The sequence below is a fragment of the Galleria mellonella genome, unplaced genomic scaffold (assembly GCF_026898425.1).
Source record: "Galleria mellonella isolate WM207_F2 unplaced genomic scaffold, CSIRO_AGI_GalMel_v1 utg99, whole genome shotgun sequence".
Taxonomy (NCBI): Eukaryota; Metazoa; Arthropoda; class Insecta; order Lepidoptera; family Pyralidae; genus Galleria; species Galleria mellonella.
In genome coordinates this window covers 2,693,318-2,712,591 of record NW_026442184.1, presented here as the reverse complement: position 1 = coordinate 2,712,591, position 19,274 = coordinate 2,693,318, and the positions used below count along the sequence as shown (strand labels likewise).

At 35.3% G+C, this 19,274-nt stretch overlaps 2 protein-coding genes across 6 annotated transcripts; one reads left to right on the top strand and one right to left on the bottom strand.

Moving 5' to 3' along the window:
- Nucleotides 1-328: 328 nt before the first annotated feature.
- LOC116413443 (uncharacterized) lies at nucleotides 329-3,916 on the top strand. Its single transcript, XM_031912658.2, has one exon. The coding sequence runs from the start codon at nucleotides 580-582 to the stop codon at nucleotides 1,351-1,353; it is 774 nt and encodes a 257-aa protein (XP_031768518.1). The 5' UTR covers nucleotides 329-579; the 3' UTR covers nucleotides 1,354-3,916.
- A 3,372-nt stretch (nucleotides 3,917-7,288) lies between these two features.
- On the bottom strand, nucleotides 7,289-18,729 carry LOC113513141 (cytochrome P450 9e2). 5 transcript variants are annotated; one of them, XM_026897118.3, is made up of 11 exons: nucleotides 18,629-18,729; nucleotides 16,891-17,093; nucleotides 16,184-16,347; nucleotides 14,826-14,963; nucleotides 14,044-14,246; nucleotides 12,858-12,993; nucleotides 11,932-12,027; nucleotides 10,955-11,176; nucleotides 9,801-9,901; nucleotides 8,895-9,063; nucleotides 7,289-7,622 (listed from the first exon to the last, which is right to left on the bottom strand). In XM_026897118.3, exons 2-11 carry the CDS (start codon nucleotides 17,088-17,090, stop codon nucleotides 7,456-7,458), a joined length of 1,596 nt encoding a protein of 531 aa, XP_026752919.2. In that variant the 5' UTR covers nucleotides 17,091-17,093; nucleotides 18,629-18,729; the 3' UTR covers nucleotides 7,289-7,455. The 5 variants fall into 5 exon arrangements, with proteins under 5 accessions (XP_026752919.2, XP_026752921.2, XP_026752920.2 ...); XM_026897120.3 differs by having other exon boundaries at nucleotides 18,625-18,717; XM_026897119.3 differs by having other exon boundaries at nucleotides 18,590-18,714.
- Nucleotides 18,730-19,274: the final 545 nt, after the last annotated feature.

Genomic DNA, 19,274 nt, shown 5'->3' with positions numbered 1-19,274 from the left:
AGCAAGATAGAAGGAAGGAGGGGAAGAGGGAGACTAAGACATAGTTACATCAGGCAGATCAAGGAAGGAGTTGGCATTGTGTCGTATCACGAGGTGAAGAGACTCGCTGAAAATCGTAGTGAGGGGCAAGAGTTTTTAAATAGGAAATAAATTACCATTTTATCTAAATTAGGAAAAATATAAAAAAAATAATAATAAAATACCTAATGAATTAATTATAAACAAATAACAAAAACAAAATTCCATATCGTAAATTGTCACGATGACATTCGATTTTCGCTTATGACATACGACATAATGTTATCAACTTGATAACATTATTTTTTTATTTTTTAAGCGTGATAGTATTATGTCGAGTAATGATTACATTCATTATTAAAAAAACTATAGGGTAGTCTAACATACATAACATAAAAATTTTGCTCTAAAAGATATTTTTTATTTAAAAATAGTATTTATTTAGTTTTATGCTTTAAAATTTGTTAGAAGCTAGCTGAACTCTGCTCTCCTCGGGGATTATATAAACTTTCACTTTTTTGTATTTATAAACGTAGTAGTTATAACTATTAACCTGTGACAATGGACCTGTACTCAAAATTAAGTGCCAGCATGGATGAAATTGTACAGCTGTTTCAGACACGGATGGGCGAGGTTGAGAAAAGTATACAACAGATATCCGACTCTTCAAGTAAGCAACAATATCTTGTTACCTTAACCCGTGAATATTATGATTTCAAATCACTTATGTGGAAAGCTGTGGGTATGTTGAAGGCACAGGTTGAAATGCTGACTCTAGGCCTGGATCAGCATGAAACGGCATCACGAAGAAAGGTTTTGTTGCTACATGGGATCTCTGAATCACCTGAAGAGAACGTTAAGGAAAGTGTGGTCAAGGTACTTTCAGAAAGGTTAAAAGTGACAAATAAATGTATTAGTGATATTTCAGTCTGTCACCGCTTAGGCAGTAAACTGGGAAAGTCTCGACCCATCCTGGTCCGTTTCCTTAACTACTCTTCTCGAAGTGAAGTATGGAACAAAAAGACCTTGCTAAAGGGTACTAAGACTACTGTATCTGAATTTCTTATTAAGTCCAGACAACATTTGTTTACGGAAGCCAGGAAGCACTTTGGAGTCAGGAATTGCTGGACAGCTGAGGGTAAAGTGGTAATACTACTACCGGATCATACTCGTTGTAAGATTGAACAGATGTCGGAATTGCGTTCACTGACTATTAGGTTCCCAGTTATCGCCGCCATTCAAAGTAAAGCTACAACAGGCGCTGATAAAGCCACAAAGAAGACCTCTACTGCGTCTACGGTTGCAACGAGACGTCAAGGAATTAGTAATAAGTAGCTTTCTCATTTATACCACTGCTTTTACGTTTCATTTGTATTTTATTATTATATTTTGTATTAATTTTATATAATGTGAGGTACTATGAGTAAAAGTTTACATTTTAAATCAAACAGAACTCAGCAAAAAGTCTAAACATTATTTGTTTTTATGTAGGTAGTTTAATCAGTTTTTAATTTTCCTATATGTGCAAATTCTCTGTTGTAATATGGGCGTAATTTTAATTCTTTATAATCTGATCTGTCAAAGTCACTAAGAACTTTTGCACTCAATGTATCAAACATACCATATTTTATTTATCTATACCCTCAGAATTATATTATTAACATACGACTAGATCGAACATAATATTACACCTTTTACAAGGATTATCTTTTCTTAATTTTTATCCTTAACTATGTATGTAGTTTCCGTATATCATTGCCACTGGAACCCTTCATGAATCCGGTCTTGTATTATATTATATACTTAAATGATAATTGCAAACCAGATACCTTCATAGGGTTTCTACCAATTAAGCTGATCGGTTATTTTGTGGCATTTTATATGTGATTTTTAGACTGAAATAATTTATTTATTTATGAACAAACTGAAATAAAATAGTTGGATGTTAAGTGGCGCAAACCACGGCGCATTGGTGAAAACCGCACACAGATCGGCTATGCCGTCTCTGAGATTGGTGTGAACAAACGTACAGACAAACTGACGGAAACTCTAATAATCATTGTTTTGGGTTCTATTGCGTTCATAAAGCTCCCATATAATCGTCTTCTTTATGTATCCTCCATGTACAGACAGCGATCAGTTGCAATTTTATTATATGTACCTACTGATTTCAATCTATGCAACATTGCCTTAAAACAAAAATAACAACTGCGGATGGATTAATGTCATGATTGTATTGAAATCCTTAGAACTGTACTCCTGATCTATGTACCATGCAGTTATGCCCTGAAATATTATTTTTTTATTGTTGCTATTTTTGTTGAATTTGTTATTTGTTATGTCAATGGTTATTGTTACTTGCATTTTATTTGTTTGTGTTTTTAGCTAACCTCTTAATTTTATAATAGCACTACTTTTTTGCATATTTTTGTTTTTATCTCCGCTTTTTAATTGAATGTATATATGCAATTAGAGATTGATCCCAGCAAATCCATTGAGGTGACGCAGAGTTAGCCAGCGTTAATTTTAAATAATATTATTTAATTTGTTTATTTTATTTTAAGTATTTTTTTATTTAGTTTTACTTTTGATATATTTTTATAATATAAATATTATTTTTATTTATACATGAGTACATCGTATTACTTAGATTATACAAACCTTTATGATTCTTCTTTTGACGAATATTTTAGTGCCGAAGATGAGGATGGTGTGGCAGCACCAGTAACTCTACGTGACCAACTTCTTTCATCATTTAATAACTGTTTCAAGTACCTTAAAGTAGCTCACATCAATGTCCAAAGTATTTTAGCCCACTATATAGACATGCAGAATGGTTTCAGTGACAGAAACATTGATATTTTATTGGTTTCCGAATCGTGGTTAAAGCCATCACTCCCTTCTGCGATGTGTGCATTGCCAGGTTTTCACCTCTTGAGAAATGACCGGGTAAATAGAGGAGGTGGTGGCGTTGCTATATATTTGCGCCATGATATTCCTTGCAAAATTATAAATAAATCGGACTCCACGGTATTTAACTCTGCAGAGTATCTTTTTGTTGAATTAACTTTCCATAACTCTAAACTCCTTATTGGTGTATTCTACTCGCCCTCTGTTCAGGTAGATTACTTTCAAAATTTTGAATCCCTACTTGAAACACTTTGTGATGACTGCTTAATTTTAGGCGATTTTAACACTTGCCTTATTAAAAATGACACTCGCTCTCATAAACTTTCTTCAATTGTGTCCTCAATAAATCTTCATCTACTTCCCCTTAAGCCCACTCACCATCCTCCAAATAGCTCACCCACTCTATTAGACCTAATAATAGTCTCTAATCCAGAAAAAGTGTACAATTTTGGCCAATTTCCCGCCCCCTTTTCTTATCATGACTTAATATTTTTATAATATAAAATACGTTCCCCTAAAACTAAACCTAAATTTCTTGATCTACGTAACTTTCGGAAGATTAATTTGGAGACGCTCAAAAATGATTTTAAAAAGATTGATTGGTCATGTGTACTGAATTGTAGCTCTATTGATGATATGGTTGATAATTTTGGTTTTGCTCTGCTTCAACTCTATGATAAACATGCCCCAATTAGGAGGGTCAAAGTAAAACATCTCCCTGCACCCTGGCTATCTCCTATTATAAGAGATATCATGGTGAAGCGAGATAAAGCTAAACGAAAGTATAGGCTGTTTCCTTCTGACGAAAATCTTTTAATATATAAAAAACTTCGTAACCGCTGCAATCGGATGTGTAGGGATGCTAAGAGACGACACATCCATGAATCCATCGATAATAGCAAACCAGCTCAATTATGGAAACTTCTTAAGTCACTGGGCGTTGGTAAATCTATCCCAAGTAGCCCAATTAATTTGGACCTTAATGTGCTGAATAAGTATTTTTGCACACCACTGCTCATTGTCAAAGAGAGTACAAAAAAGTCTACCCTAGCTAATCTGCAACACCTGCCTAAGCCACTCTGTGATCCCTTCTCTTTCGAAATTGTTAATGAGTGCGACGTTAAGAAATATATCCTCTCTGTTTCATCCAAGGCAGTTGGAGATGATAAAATTGGCATACAAATGATTCACTTACTCATTGATGAGCTTGTCCCTTTAATCACTTTTATAACTAACTACTCACTTACAACGTGCTCATTCCCGTCTGCTTGGAAAAACGCATTTATAATCCCTATACCTAAATCCAACGACCCAACTTCCGTCACTGAACTTCGACCCATTTTTATTCTCCCAGTCCTCTCCAAAATTCTAGAAAATATTGTATATAAACAACTTTCGCGTTATCTCTTTATAAATAACTTAATAACTCCATTTCAATCAGGTTTTCGTCCCGCACATAGCACCGTTACAGCTCTTCTCAGGGTTATTGACGATATTCACCTTGCTATAGATAATAAACAGCTAACTGCCCTCATTTTATTAGACTTTAGTAATGCATTCAACTCTGTCGACTTTGATATCCAACTCAGTATTCTTGCTTCCCTTAACGTATCTCCATCGGTAATAGAATGGTTTGATAATTATCTAAGAGGACGCAAACAGTGCGTCCAACTGAATGGAGACTCTTCAGATTGGTGTGAGCTCACTGCGGGGGTATCTCAAAGTGGTGTACTTTCTCCTCTACTCTTTTCCATCTTTATTAACGCCTTAACTAAAGTACTCTCTTGTCGTTTCCATCTCTATGCTGACGATCTGCAGTTGTACCGCAGTTTCGAAATTATTTCTATCAATCACGCTATTGCTATGATAAACAATGATCTTGAGCAAATTTTTGAGTGGACTACGGCTCACGGTTTGCTTGTTAATGCTTAAAAATCTCAATGCATTATTATCGGCAGCAGGTATATGCTAAATATGCTGGACTCTACAAATATTCCGCCTGTAACCTATAATGGGAGCGTAATTACCTATGTTAACTCGGTAAAGAATTTGGGTGTACTTGTTGATCGCGATCTTTCCTGGTTATCGAATATCAATCTTATCAGTAAAAGAATGCACGCAGCCGTTCACTCTTTGAGACGTCTTCAAAACTTTCTTTCTATCAAAACAAAGATCAATATATGCCATACACTCCTTCTACCTATTCTTGATTACGCGGATGTTTGTTTTCTGGATGCCACTATTGAACTTCAGAACAAGCTAGAACGTCTCCTGAATCTCTGTATTCGTTTTATATTTGGATTACGTAAATTTGACCATATTTCTCACTACAGGAAACAGCTAAAATGGCTTCCTGTTCAGCTCCGACGTAATCTACATATACTCTCTTTTCTTTATAATATCCTGCATAATCCCATTGCACCAACATATCTTCGTGAGCGATTTAACTTTCTGTATTTTTATTTATATATTTTTATTTATACCTATCGGTCTTTTCAATTGTAAAGATATTTTATTTATTTATTTTTAACTATAACATTTAAGTCGATTGGTACACATGTATGACTGTAACTACTAATGAACTGTCACTTTTCTCATATTGGGTTTGCTGGAAGAAATCTCTATTGGAGATAAGCTCGCCCTTGTGCACTATTATGTTTGTTTTTACATTTCAATAACCTTTTGTGTACAATAAAGAATAAAGAATAAAGAATAAAATGCAACAGCAGATGCACTTATTTTTATTTTATCAATATTTATTTATTGAATTTTTTTTTATGCAACTTAGAATGGCAAACAAGCTGACGGCCCACCTGATGGAAAGTGGTAACCGTCACCTATAGACATGAGCAGTACCATGGACATAACAGAGTATACTGTTTCGCCCATGATACCCCCCCCATGCGTTGCCATTCCTAAGGATTCAGGTGTTATTCCTCTGTACCCAGTAAATTCACGCCATATCCCACCCTTCAAACCGAAACGCAGCCATGCAAACACAACTGCTTCACGGTTGAAACACGAATGGGACAAAGGTACCCAAGCAATCGACTTTTGTACAAAGTCTCCCTCTGGTAGTTTTTTAATTTATCCATTACAAATAAGCAATCAAATTTTTCATCTTTATAATAATATTGGCGGAGCTGTCCGCTCCGGATTTACACGGGTTTACTCATGTAGAAAATGAAATCACATCCTCCCTTTCACTCATTTACTCACTCACTTTTTATATAAACTTTTTAACTCAAATTTTTACTTTTTTCATACATTTTCTTTCACGCAATCTTTGTCCTCTTCTGTGTGGTTCCTAGGAACGTTGCTGCGCATTCCTCGACCATTAAGTACCCTTAATTGTCTTCAATGACACTCATGAGAAAGCAAGGTTCATTCTATGCCGGGACCACAAGGTATTGTATCTATTACAACATCACCGAAAGGCTACCGGCCTACCAAGGGTGACAATTGCTGGCAAAACTCCTTCTTATTGGAGAGGTCTATGTCCAGCAGTGGATAGTTAACGACAGATATAATGATGTGGGATGAAAGGGATTGTTAGCAATGGGTTTGACAGCTCCATTGCTAGCAATATGTCCTATTAAGTTGACCTCCACGTGGTTCCCCCTGAAAACCATCATGAACAATTCTTGATGAATTCGTCACGATGGGCTAACTGACCTGCTTCATCCTCACCTATCATCCTTCACTGATGCCCCGCCGGTGTATACCGATGGCACAAACGGGGCTACCATTCCATTATCACTCATTAAAAAAAAAGATATGGTGGTGTTAATTTGCTAATAATTGCTTTGTTTTCTTATTATATTTTTTTTTCCGACAGTAGTTTCGACTGCATCCAGAAGTTATTTAAGGGGCCATACGGCAGACGCTGTGACTGGCGCAAAATGTCTGGTAAGTTATACATTATATATATATATATAATATAATATATGAATATGTTATATATATAGAATATGTTAAAATCTGGTATTCAAAAAATAATGTTGGATAACAGACTTTTAATATATTAGACATAACAATGGTTATACTATTATTGTTATATATATATTATACTTATATATATTATACTTATATATATTATACTTATATATATTATATATATACACTACCTAGAGTAGCTTATTTTAAACATATAGGTATATCATAAAGTTACCGATTGTAACTTTATGATTATACTTGGCAATTAATAAATGGTTTTTTATGGAGTCTAGTCAAAGTGACCACATCCCACCTGATGGAAGGTAGGTAGGGGAGAGAAGAGTTTATTAGTAATGGGGGTGGTAGATGGCGCTACCGAGTAAATATATTATTTGAATCTAGGCACATATTAAAAATATAAAAATATTCTTGTATCGTTATGTATATAATTTACAAGAAATGATTACATTGAAAAAACAGTTATATGTATTTTAGTAAATTAATATGTGAATGTACAATTTCCAAAGCAGTATAAATTTGAACCCACGCCTAACCTTTTTTTTCTTATAACATTGTTTTTTTTTATTTACTCTATGATCGAATTTTCAACCGTATCCAATGTCCTCCTTTGATTCGCAAGTTAAAGGTGTCTGTGGCGAGCTCTGTCTTTAGACATGTCTTCTCACACGAAGTTACCTCCATATGTTGTAGCAGTTGATATAACATGACTTTCACTTCACAGAGAGCAAATCTCGAACCTGTGTGGCATAAAAAGCAATAAATTACTTTAAATATAGATACGCAATATATATAAAATATAATATGATTATTAAGTTGTCAGTCTGTTAAATATTATTAAGCAAAAGACATACGTAAAATTCGAAAGTTTTTAATTTTGTAATTTCAATTTTTGGACTCAATTTCGTATTTTTGTTCATAACGAAATCGTTCCAGTTAATGGAGTTTAACATTTCGTTCGTCATACATCTTACCATAATAGTCCAAAGTAACGATATTTTAATATTTTTTAACGGTATGTATTATGTAATTTTAACATCAAATTTAGGTTTCGTTCGGACTCGAAATTTTGGAAAATATTTCATGGTAGGGCCCTCAGTATCTATATCTATTGAGAGATTCTAAAATTTACTTGTGATCGATGTAACTTTTATTCTAACCCATTCCACACAATTACATCTTTTAAAATCCATTGCATACCATACCATCCTATCCTGTTATCTTTCATTCTTCTCCATTCTACACTCTTTCCTTTTAATGCATTTCATCCTATCTTACTCTATTCAGTTATATCCCAGTTTTTTTCGATTTATGTGTATACGTAGATAAACAATAAAAATAATAAATAATACCTAAACTCAACCCAAATTAACCGAAGATTATTGATATTTTCAAAAATTGCCGTGCAGGTCTAATGTTTCTTTTCCCACGTTAAAGTCACTTTGTTTTGTTACACAGCATTCGCACTAGAGGGCAGGCATTTACATATATCTCCATTGTGAGTCATTTACAGGGACGATATATGCGTGTGTGTGTGCGTGTGCGTGTGCGTGTGTGTGTGCGTGTGCGTGTGCGTGTGCGTGTGCGTGTGCGTGTGCGTGTGTGTGTGCGTGTGCGTGTGCGTGTGCGTGTGCGTGTGCGTGTGCGTGTGCGTGTGCGTGTGCGTGTGCGTGTGCGTGTGCGTGTGCGTGTGCGTGTGCGTGTGCGTGTGCGTGTGCGTGTGCGTGTGTGTGTGCGTGTGCGTGTGCGTGTGCGTGTGCGTGTGCGTGTGCGTGTGCGTGTGCGTGTGCGTGTGCGTGTGCGTGTGCGTGTGCGTGTGTGTGTGCGTGTGCGTGTGCGTGTGCGTGTGCGTGTGCGTGTGCGTGTGCGTGTGCGTGTGCGTGTGCGTGTGTGTGTGCGTGTGCGTGTGCGTGTGCGTGTGCGTGTGTGTGTGTGTGTGTGTGTGTTGTGGCATTTAAAAAGTGTAGTGCCGCGAAATTATTAAAAATATTGCAGAGAAATTAAACACATACCAATACAGTTTCTAGGGCCTAATCCGAACGGCATGTAAGATAGTGGTTGAATTTTATGTTTGTTTTCCTCGGAAAAGCGTTCAGGATCAAACTTCAATGGATTCGGAAATAATTCTGGATCTCGGTGTATGTTAAATGTTGGAACGAAGAGACCTTCGCCTTTGCGTATCTAAAAACAAATATAACTAGGTATAGTTTATTATTCGAATTATTAATTTAATTGAATAGATATAGAGTATATATTGGATTATAAAAGTTATATAAACTCTTTACAGTAATACTTTATGCATTAATAGGTAGCTTCTTTTAAAACATCACCAAATCTTAACTGCGGTTGCCAATCCATATGCCAAGCATGGCAACTACTGACAAAATCCCTCCTTATGGAGTAGGCTTATGTTTTTAACAGTGGACAAACAACGACTGTTGCAATACGATACGATATGTCTGTTTACAAAAAAATCACTCGATCGAAATCCGTTTCGTCCTTAGTTACTGAAGTGGCTGGCGGAAGACCCAAAAAAAAAACCAATTTTATAAATATAACTAAATTTAATTCTACAATTAATTATTACAATAATAAGAGTCTTCAGATCGATGTGTGATCCGTAAGTGAAGTTATATCAAATCAAACATAAAGGAAATGGGTATTTTTGCTGTGGGAATTGAAATGCTGACTCGACGCAGGTGTCTTTCTCGGTAGCGCGCCTTCTTGTGTCATGCTAGGTGGTCCGATCCGATCGCCGTTGAGGGTGTGTCGTAATACTTGATAGGTATCTACTATAACACCTTAAAGAGTAATTTAATAACAACAATAACCCCATTTATCATCAGACGGGCCGTATGCTTGTTTGCCACTAGAATAGAATAAACAAATTCCAAAAATGCACAAACGAATAAACTTACTATGTAATCCTTGGTTGCCTTGCTATTGGGTTTGCCCAAGTTGTAGTCTTTAGTGCATATCCTGTCAAGACCGACAGCAGGCGGCCACAATCTAAGTACCTCTGTAAAATAAATAAAGCTTTATAGTCATTTTTACCTGCAAAGTAATATTTGTTTAATGTATTCATGTATGTATATTTAATATAATCATAATGTACTTGGGTACCTCTGTCCCGTTCGTGTTTCTACCGTGAAGCAGTTATGTTTGCATGGTTGTGTTTCGGTTTCAAAGGTGGGATATGGCGTGAATTTACAGGGTACAGAGGAATAACATCTGAGTCTTTAGAAATGGCAACGCATGGGGGGTATAATGGGCAAAACAGTATACTCAGTTATGTCCATGGTACTGCTCATGTCTATAGGCGAGGGTTGCCACTTTCCATCAGGTGGGCCGTCAGCTTGTTTGCCATTCTAAGTTGTATAAAAAAAGTGTGGTAGTTCTCCATTATATATGTTATGATTAACATATATATAATAACAGATAACAATGACATATACAATATCGATACGTAAGTTTAATTGTTTATCTACAACAATTTTCAATTTTTCACCGCATAATTATATTTCTGTTTTGCCAAAGAGAACTGTAGCATTAAGTCAGTTTTTTGTAGCAGACATTTTTTTTTTGTAATGTAGTCCATTAGAATAAATAAATAAAAAAAAATGTCTATAAGAGATTGCCCCAGCGATAAGACCGTCTTTTGTACCTTTATATGTATGTTTTGATCTGTACTTCATTGTACACCATGCTACTGTATTTCAGTTGAATGTCATTGTTGGGGGAAAGGGATTATTAGTAATGGAGACTGAGAATCCCATTGTTAGCAATATACCCAACCAGGTCGACTTCCTCGCGGTTCCCCCTGGAAACTATCATGGTTAATTCCTGATGAATTTATCATGACAGGCCAGTTGGCCTGTTTTCATTCTCATCTATCACCCTTCACTGGTGCTCCGCCAGCGTATCCCGTTAGCGCGGGCGGGATTACCATTCCATTTTCACCCATAAAAAAAAGTCATTGTTCATTTTTATATTTTTGGTGCAATAAAGAGTATATGTATATGTTTATATAAATAAATAAATATAATACATACAGGAAATATAGTATATTTACCTGAGACTACCATATCCATGTATGCCATATTCTGAATCGACTTATAATCAAATTTGCCGTCGTTTTTCATATTATTCTCCTTTATCTCCTGCACTAGTTTCTCTTGCACTTCAGGGTTGAGAGCCAGCTCGTGCAGAGCGAACGTCATAGCTGAGGATACAGTCTCGAAGCCGGCGATCAGAAATAGAACAGCTTGAGCTACCAAGTCAGTGTCGGACCATACTTTCGGATAAAACAAAATCACGATTAATATAATAGCTATAAATAAAAATAATTTTAAATAAACTGTGACAGGGGGGAAGGGATTGTTAGTAATGCGGACTATCAGTCCGATTGCTAGCAATATACCCTATCAGGTCGACCTCTACGTGGTCTTCCCTGGAAACTCTATTCATCTGGAATTCCAAATGTATTCATCACGATGGGCTAACTGAGCTGCCTTTTCATTCTCAGTTGTTATCACTCACTGGTGCCCCGCCAGCGTATACCGTTAACGCTGGCGGGGTTACCATTCCATTAAAAAAAAAATGCGACAAATTTATTGATGCTTTCGGTCCCAAAATATAGAATCCGAAAACTGAATATATATATAATATATATATATATATATATATATATATATATATATATATATATATATATATATATATATATATATATATATATATATATATATATATACATATATATATATATATATATATATATATATATCATATATATATATATATATATATACAAACTAATCTAAAGCATGAGTTAACCCGACATATATGAATACAGTATGACTCACAATAGTTTATTATTTGACAATACATAACCTTTTTTACACTGTAATTTTTTTTTTTTTTTAATACTGTGTTTTATAGTAAAAGTGTTGAAATATTATAGAATACAGATTGCTTATTAAAAACTATGATTGCAATGAATGAATCGACATCTGTGACAACAAATATCTTAATCAGTACATTTCTTACCTTTGTCAATAACTTTTCTTCCTAGAGTCGATTCCTCTACAGTTGCAAACCCGGCGTTAGTGTCTTGCAGCGTCCTATCGTCATATGTCAATTTTCCTGTAAATTAAATACTTATATAACTTTACTTATATAAATTTAGTATAGGTATTTTGTTATTGTATCTATCATCAGCACCATATCAGCCTTCAGCTATTCACTGCTGAACACAGGCCTCCCCCTATTGCTGGGTTTAAGCTGTAGTCGCCACGTTTAGCAGGCAAGTTGGCAACTACAGTTATAAATATTTTATCTACAGAAAACTATAATATCGGCTAGGAACATAGGTTTCTTTTAAAGTCCATGCCTTAATTCACACCAGTCCGTCCTAAACGCTCCTGTCAAGTTCAGTCCAGGATGCTCGAACTTCCTGTGTGTAGGATACATTTCATATGCAATTCTTTCTCGTATCGAGCTGTCCAGTTATGGAACAAACTCCCTTCCCACATAAAGAGAGTCCCTCTATTACCGCTTTCAAGAAAAGGTTGAAATCACATATTCTTTCCCTTGAGTAATGTTTTTTTTTTTTTTGTATTTTTCTAATTGAACTGTCAAATCTTAAAATCATTAAACTAAATTTCTAATGTAAGTAGTATATTCAATTATTTTAATATTTATTATATAAGTAGGTAGGTATTATATGTATTTATAGTGTATGTATTTATGTAATATTTTATTATATATTTTAATATTTTATTTAACTGTATATTTGTTTATGTATTAATAGTTGTAGCACTTCAGCTGCCCGCTAACGAAATGCTTTCTTACTGTACTGGGTTGATTGGAAGAGATCTCTGTCAGAGATAAGTTCACCCTTGCTTACAACATTTATAAATACATTATTTTATATGTAACTTACAAGTGCAATATTATATATTACTAATTCTTACCTTTTTTAGCTTCCATCAGTAGATGTATCATATCTGGTCTGACAATATGAAGCGTCTTCCTGTTCGTCATTGTACCAAGCACTAAATTTATAAAGAAATTTGTAGTGTCCTTGGTGAACAATGTCAATTTTAGTTTCTGTAAGGACAATTATAAATTACTAGGGATGAGGATTACCATTACCAATTACTATTACCAAATTACCACAAGGAGACTTTGTACAAAAGTCGATTGCTTGGGTACCTCTGTCCCATTCGTGTTTCAACCGTGAAGCAGTTTTGTTTGCATGGCTGTGTTTCGGTTTGAAGGGTGGGATATGGCGTGAATTTACAGGGTATAACTAAATAAACAGAGGAATAACACCTGAGTCCTCAGGAATGGCAACGCATGGGGGGTATCATGGGCGAAACAGTATACTCTGTTATGTCCATGGTACTGCTGATGTCTATAGGTGACGGTTACCACTTTCCATCAGGTGGGCCGTCAGCTTGTTTGCCACTCTAAGTTGTATAAAAAAATAGCAATATTTTTGTAGAATATAATATACGTAATTATCTCGGACTTATGTTTTAGGTACGTTTTATATAATTACAGACGTAAAAGTTTTTCCAATAATCTCGAAAGCTTACACTTGACGTTCGTAGAGAGTTCCCTTGCAACAAAAGGATTACTTAATACCTTTATCCCTTTTTTATTAAAATGAAAAAAATAAAAACACCATAAATTATTTAATTTAAACGTTTTTAAATGCCCAATAAGCATTTATTGATTGTTACCAAACAAAAAAAAATCTGTTTAAAAACATTATCCTCGGATAATTTTTAACTGGTATTTCAATCGACTTTTCAAAGGAGATTTTCAACTCCTCTTTGAAGTCGTAGTAACAAAAGTTAGTTCTTTGTGACTGTCTGTGGGGGAGGTTTATGTTCAACAGTGGACAGATAGCGGTTAACATGATGATCATGATGTTGATGAATTTAAATTAAATTACAATATATTTTTGACTATTTGAGACTATTCTTTTCCCCGATGTTCGTTCGAGATTGTCCTTACCTTTATGTACTTATATGTACTTGTATATATATATGTACTTACAGATTGGCCGCATAGAAGTTTTATTAAAAATATTTTAGTAATTTAGTTTGATTTTTTATGGAACATAATTTTGAATTATTTTTTAATACTTACCGACATTAATCTTGGGAAGGAAATGAAAAGAAAAAACATGAGCATTTGCCGGAATCCGAAAGCGGATGCAGTCTTCCCCTTTTCGTAGAACTCGTTCTTTTCTTGCATATGCGAGTCTACCTTCAGTCCGAAGGCGCAGGAGGCGATGACGTCATTGGCGTACCGGGTCGTCAAATCTTTTGCCTCAACATCAATGAAGTTGTCTGTTAGCATAGAATATATTTATTTATTTACTGCGTGGTTCCGGCATAAAATGGGCCGACCCTCCCTTTCCCGTGGATCATGTAAGAGGCGACTAAGCGAATTTAATGCTCGAGAGATGGGCAACAGCATCACTCTTAAAACATCATCAAAGTCTCACTGAGTTTGCCAGTCCGCCTGTCAAGCATGGCAACTATTGACAATACAATTGGGACGAGGGGGAGGAGAGGATCCTAACGGCCCACCTGATGGAAAGCGGTAACCATCGCCTATAGACATGAGCAGTGCCATGGACATAATAGAGTATACTATTTCGCCCATGATACCCCCATGCGTTGCCATCCCCGAGGACTCAGGTGTTATTCTTCTGTACCCTGTAAATTTACTGCCATATCCCACTCTTCAAATCGAAACGCAGCCATGCAAACAGCTGCTTCATGGTAAAAACACGAATAGGATAGAAGTGCCAAAGCGACTTTTTTTTACAAAGTCTCCCTCTGGAATAATGATACCAATATGATGCATGAGTCCTAACAAGCGGTGACAATCATGACTATTAACAGAATAATAACCAGACTTACTTCCTGAATCTCTGATTTTAGCCTTAAGAGCTTGTATCATCTGATCTCCAACTTCCACCATAAAGGGCACCATCAGTCTCATTTTAGAACTAGTGAACGCTGGACTCAAAGTTGCTCGCATATCCTTCCATTCTTGACCTTTGTACAATAATAAAAAAATAAAAAAAACAGAAATTGAGAGCTAGAAAGAGAGAGATAGAAAAGAGATAGAAACTTTTTGAAATATATATATATCTCGTGTCACGGTATTTGTGATCGCACTTCTCCAAAACTACTTGATAGATTTTTATGTATATTTGGTAGATATGAGAATAGGTTGTTAAGTATATTTCATACTACTAGGTGATTAGAGTGTCCCTATCCCTAATTTATGTGACAAAATAACGTTGGCCAGAGCAGCTAGAATTGTAAATGCGACATAATCACACTAATCTCCGGGTGTTCAAAGCTAGGCTACTCTGTTATATGACGAACCAGAGAAAGAACATATAGAGCACAACCCAAAACGCCCAGACCAGAAATAATTGAGAAAAGTTTTGCCAAATTGTCCCGATTGGAATTGAACCCGAATAAAAAGATAATGGTATTAAAAGAGGAGTATATATATTCTTTATTGCACTTGTACAAAAAATACAGCGATTATTTTACAACTTGTTAGCAAGGGTGGACTTATCTCTAAAAGAGATCTCTTCCAGCCAACCCAGTGTAGTTAGAGAGAAAATAATTAATTGGCGGTAATAGTGCAGGAAAGGTACAGTTAAAAATAATGTAAATACACAAATTGTAAATAATGAACTAAAAGGAGTTTTTTTTTATTCCATTTCTGAGGACTCAGGTGTTATTTTTTATTTTTTATACAACTGAGGTGGCAAACAAGCATACGGCTCACCTGATGGTAAGCGGTTACCGTAGCCTATGAACGCCTGCAATACCAGAGGTATCGCGCGTTGCCGAACCTGAAGAAACCTCTTTACCCTCTTTTGAAGAACCCCATGCTGTAGTCTCTTGGGAAAACCTCGGCAGGGAGCTCATTCCATAACCAGAGTGTTCGTGTTTGTCTTTTGTTTGCATTACTATACGAGTTATTAACCGAAAAAATGTGAGAATATGTACGATATGTTCGTGAGGACCTTCGATTGGAGTCACAATTTTGTTGGCTGTTCCAAACTAACAGTGGAAAAGGTGCTTTCCTTTCACAGTAAACCATTCAAGTACAGCATGCTTTCATTTCAACTATCTTATCTAACATACAGAGTAATACTATTGCACAACCAAACTACTTCTCTGTCCACTAAAAAAATTTATACTCTGTAGAGAGATTGTTTGGTGGTCAGAGAAATTGTTTTCCAATTACTAACCTTTCAACGACAGTAAGTTTCTTCCAAAGACAGGTTCTATTTTCTCGTTAACAATTGTACGGTGATCTAAGAAATGCTCGAAGTCCTTAATAGTTACCTTCTTCACCAGGTCTAGATCCTTCACTATTATTGTTGGTTTCACAAACTCGTATCGTCCGACAAATCTAAAATTGTTTGTTACGATTAGAACTACAGCACGTAATAAAAGCACTAATGTAGCCTTTACCAAAGTGGGCGATAAGGGGGCGTTATGTGGGGCACTACAAGTCTAAAGGGGGGCAGTAAGAGACCCAGAAAAAAAATGGTGGCGTTGTGTAGAGGTTTAAGAGGGTAATTTGTTGATCTTAAAGTAATAGTGGTTTTTAAGTAAGTGAAAAATGGAGGCGCTAAAAAATAATTTATTCTCAAAGTGGGCAGTAGACAAAATAAGTTTGGGAACCCCTGCTCTCATGAATACAGAATGAAAATAATTAAATTACAAATATTCTTTATTTGTGAAGGAAACTTAATGATCGTGGATGCCCAATGGCGTTCAAAAGATCACCAAAATCTTGACTGCGATTGCAAACCCGTCTGTCAAGCGTCGCAACTGTTGGCAAAACTCCCCTTATAGAGGAGGCCTATATTCAGCAATGGACAGTTAAAAGCTAGTATGATAACAATGATGAAAATAAAAAAAAATGTTTTATAAACAAAAACAATCAAACCTTTCCTCCGGAAAGTGGTCGTAGTATCTTTGGAGATCATTCGCGAAGTGCTCAGTGCGCAGTATGACTCGGATCATGTTACCCAAAATCGGGACTGGATTGAAGTGCTTCACCTCATATTTAGCGAACCTGGAGTATACCTGATGATGGTACAATACCAAGGCCGCAATAATCACCACAAACCAGATGAGGTACAACATGACCTAAGAAAAGTAATCATATTTCTTTTAAGGACCCTAGTTATGAGCCATAATTAATGGATAATAATGGAATGGTAACCCCATATGGATTTGAAGATAAAAGCAAGTTAAAGTAACGAACTCAAGAGGTTTCTAAGGGAAACCGCGTGGAGGTCGAGCTGTAAGGGTATATTGCTTACATTAGGGCTATTAGACACCTTTAATCAAGTCCCAATCAGTCCATTTCTCTCCACAAGCTAATGAGAGGACAGCATTTGGTCCTTCATTCGTGAAGAGTTTATCAGAAATTAACCATGATAGTTTCTAGGGGAATTAAGACTAGGAGGGGGGAGGGGACGATGAGGAGGTTAAATCAATCTCCTGCAATGCTAATAATATACCCTATACTGCTAGCAATAGGGCCCTTAATCCCAATTACTAACAATCTCTCCTTCCCTTTGTTCTGACTCTACGACAGATCGACCTTCGCGCGGACTCTATTTTGGTTAATTCCTAGCAAATTGTCCACAATGAATTAACTAGCTTGACTTCGTTCTCATCGTTTTAGTATCCACTGTTGGCCTGCCATTGGTACATAAACAGATGCCATTCCATCTTCATTCATAAAAAAAACAACTGTCACCGCACCAAGGTCATCATGTGTACAGCCGTGTATTCAAATCTATAATGAAAAAATAATATTTAGCCCAAATATAAACTACTATAATGAAATGGAAATATATTCTCTTTGTTTGTACTAAAAAAATACTAAACCATTTTTTAAATTCTTTCACTTATAGAAAAATACATTGTTGTATTTTATTATATTATTAAAAAAAAAAACGCACATAGATAATAAACACCTACTTACAAAATAAAACTATCTGTTAGTAGGCATAGTAATTATATTTACGTCAATAAACAGATAAAAATTATTATTATTATTATTTATATATTTATCTTATTATTTATAATGCAAGTACATACAAAAATAATGAAGTTTAGTACCATGTGGGGTACCACTTCTATTGTAGTAGTGAACCTAAAATATAATAAAAAAAAAAAAAATAAGCTGAACTAAACTAATTAGCAAAGATTGTGGTCTAATTTTAATAACTGGATAAATACCGTAGCTTTGCCTGCGTGAATTCAAATAAAAAAAATATACTGTGTGTATCAAATTTCATTCGAATTTGTTCGACAGTTTCAATTATAATACAAGTTAAAGCGATTTCTAGCAATATACTATCTCAGGTTGATTTCCAGGTTCCGACTGGAAACGATCGTGGTTAAGTTCTAATGAAGTCAACATTATATACTAACTGACTTGTTTCATCCTCACTGGTGTCCCGCCAATATATACTACAAGGTCACCATTCCATTATCACCGATTAAAAATAATAAAAAAAAAATCCTATTAATTGAAAATCAACTCCATTTGAGAGTCATTTCAAACTACCTTATTAATTTAAATTATCATCAGATTTAAATAAGGTTCATATATATTTTAATTAACTTACTAATTTAATTACATTTATTAATGAATTTAACTCACTAACACTAAACTGTTGACGACTACAAGCACCAGTTATGCTTAATACGGCACGCAGCACACTGAGCGTTACCTAATACAGTCATTTGTTTTATATTCGTACAACGAGTTGTGTTTATAATAATTTAATGATAAAAGATAATGAAATGAAAACATTAACTCAGGAGCATTGATGTTATGTATAAATTCGAATATTTCGCTTTTAAAAAAAGCAACTTTTTCAAACGTGACTTAATTTACCGGGTAGCAGAAAGGATAAGTTAGATAGAAAAAATAACCAAAGAGGAAGTCTTAAAAAGGGTGAATGAAAAAAGAACAATAATGAAAATAACAGAGAAAAGAAGAGGCAGAATGCTAGGCCACCTTATACGACATGACGATTTTTCTAGAAGGTAAAATACAGGGCAAAAGAGGAACGGAAGACCTGGAAATAACTTATAGGAATAGATAAAGGAAACACTAGGTTTTTTTGAATAGGTGATAACGGTATGGTAACTCCGTCTGAGCTATCAATATACAATCGAGTAACCATCTGGCAGTTACATATCTGGCAGAACACCAGTAAAAGATGACATACAGGGATGAAAGCAGGTCGGTTAGCTCATCCTGACGAATTCGACTACAATTAACCACGATGGTTTCCAGGGGAAACC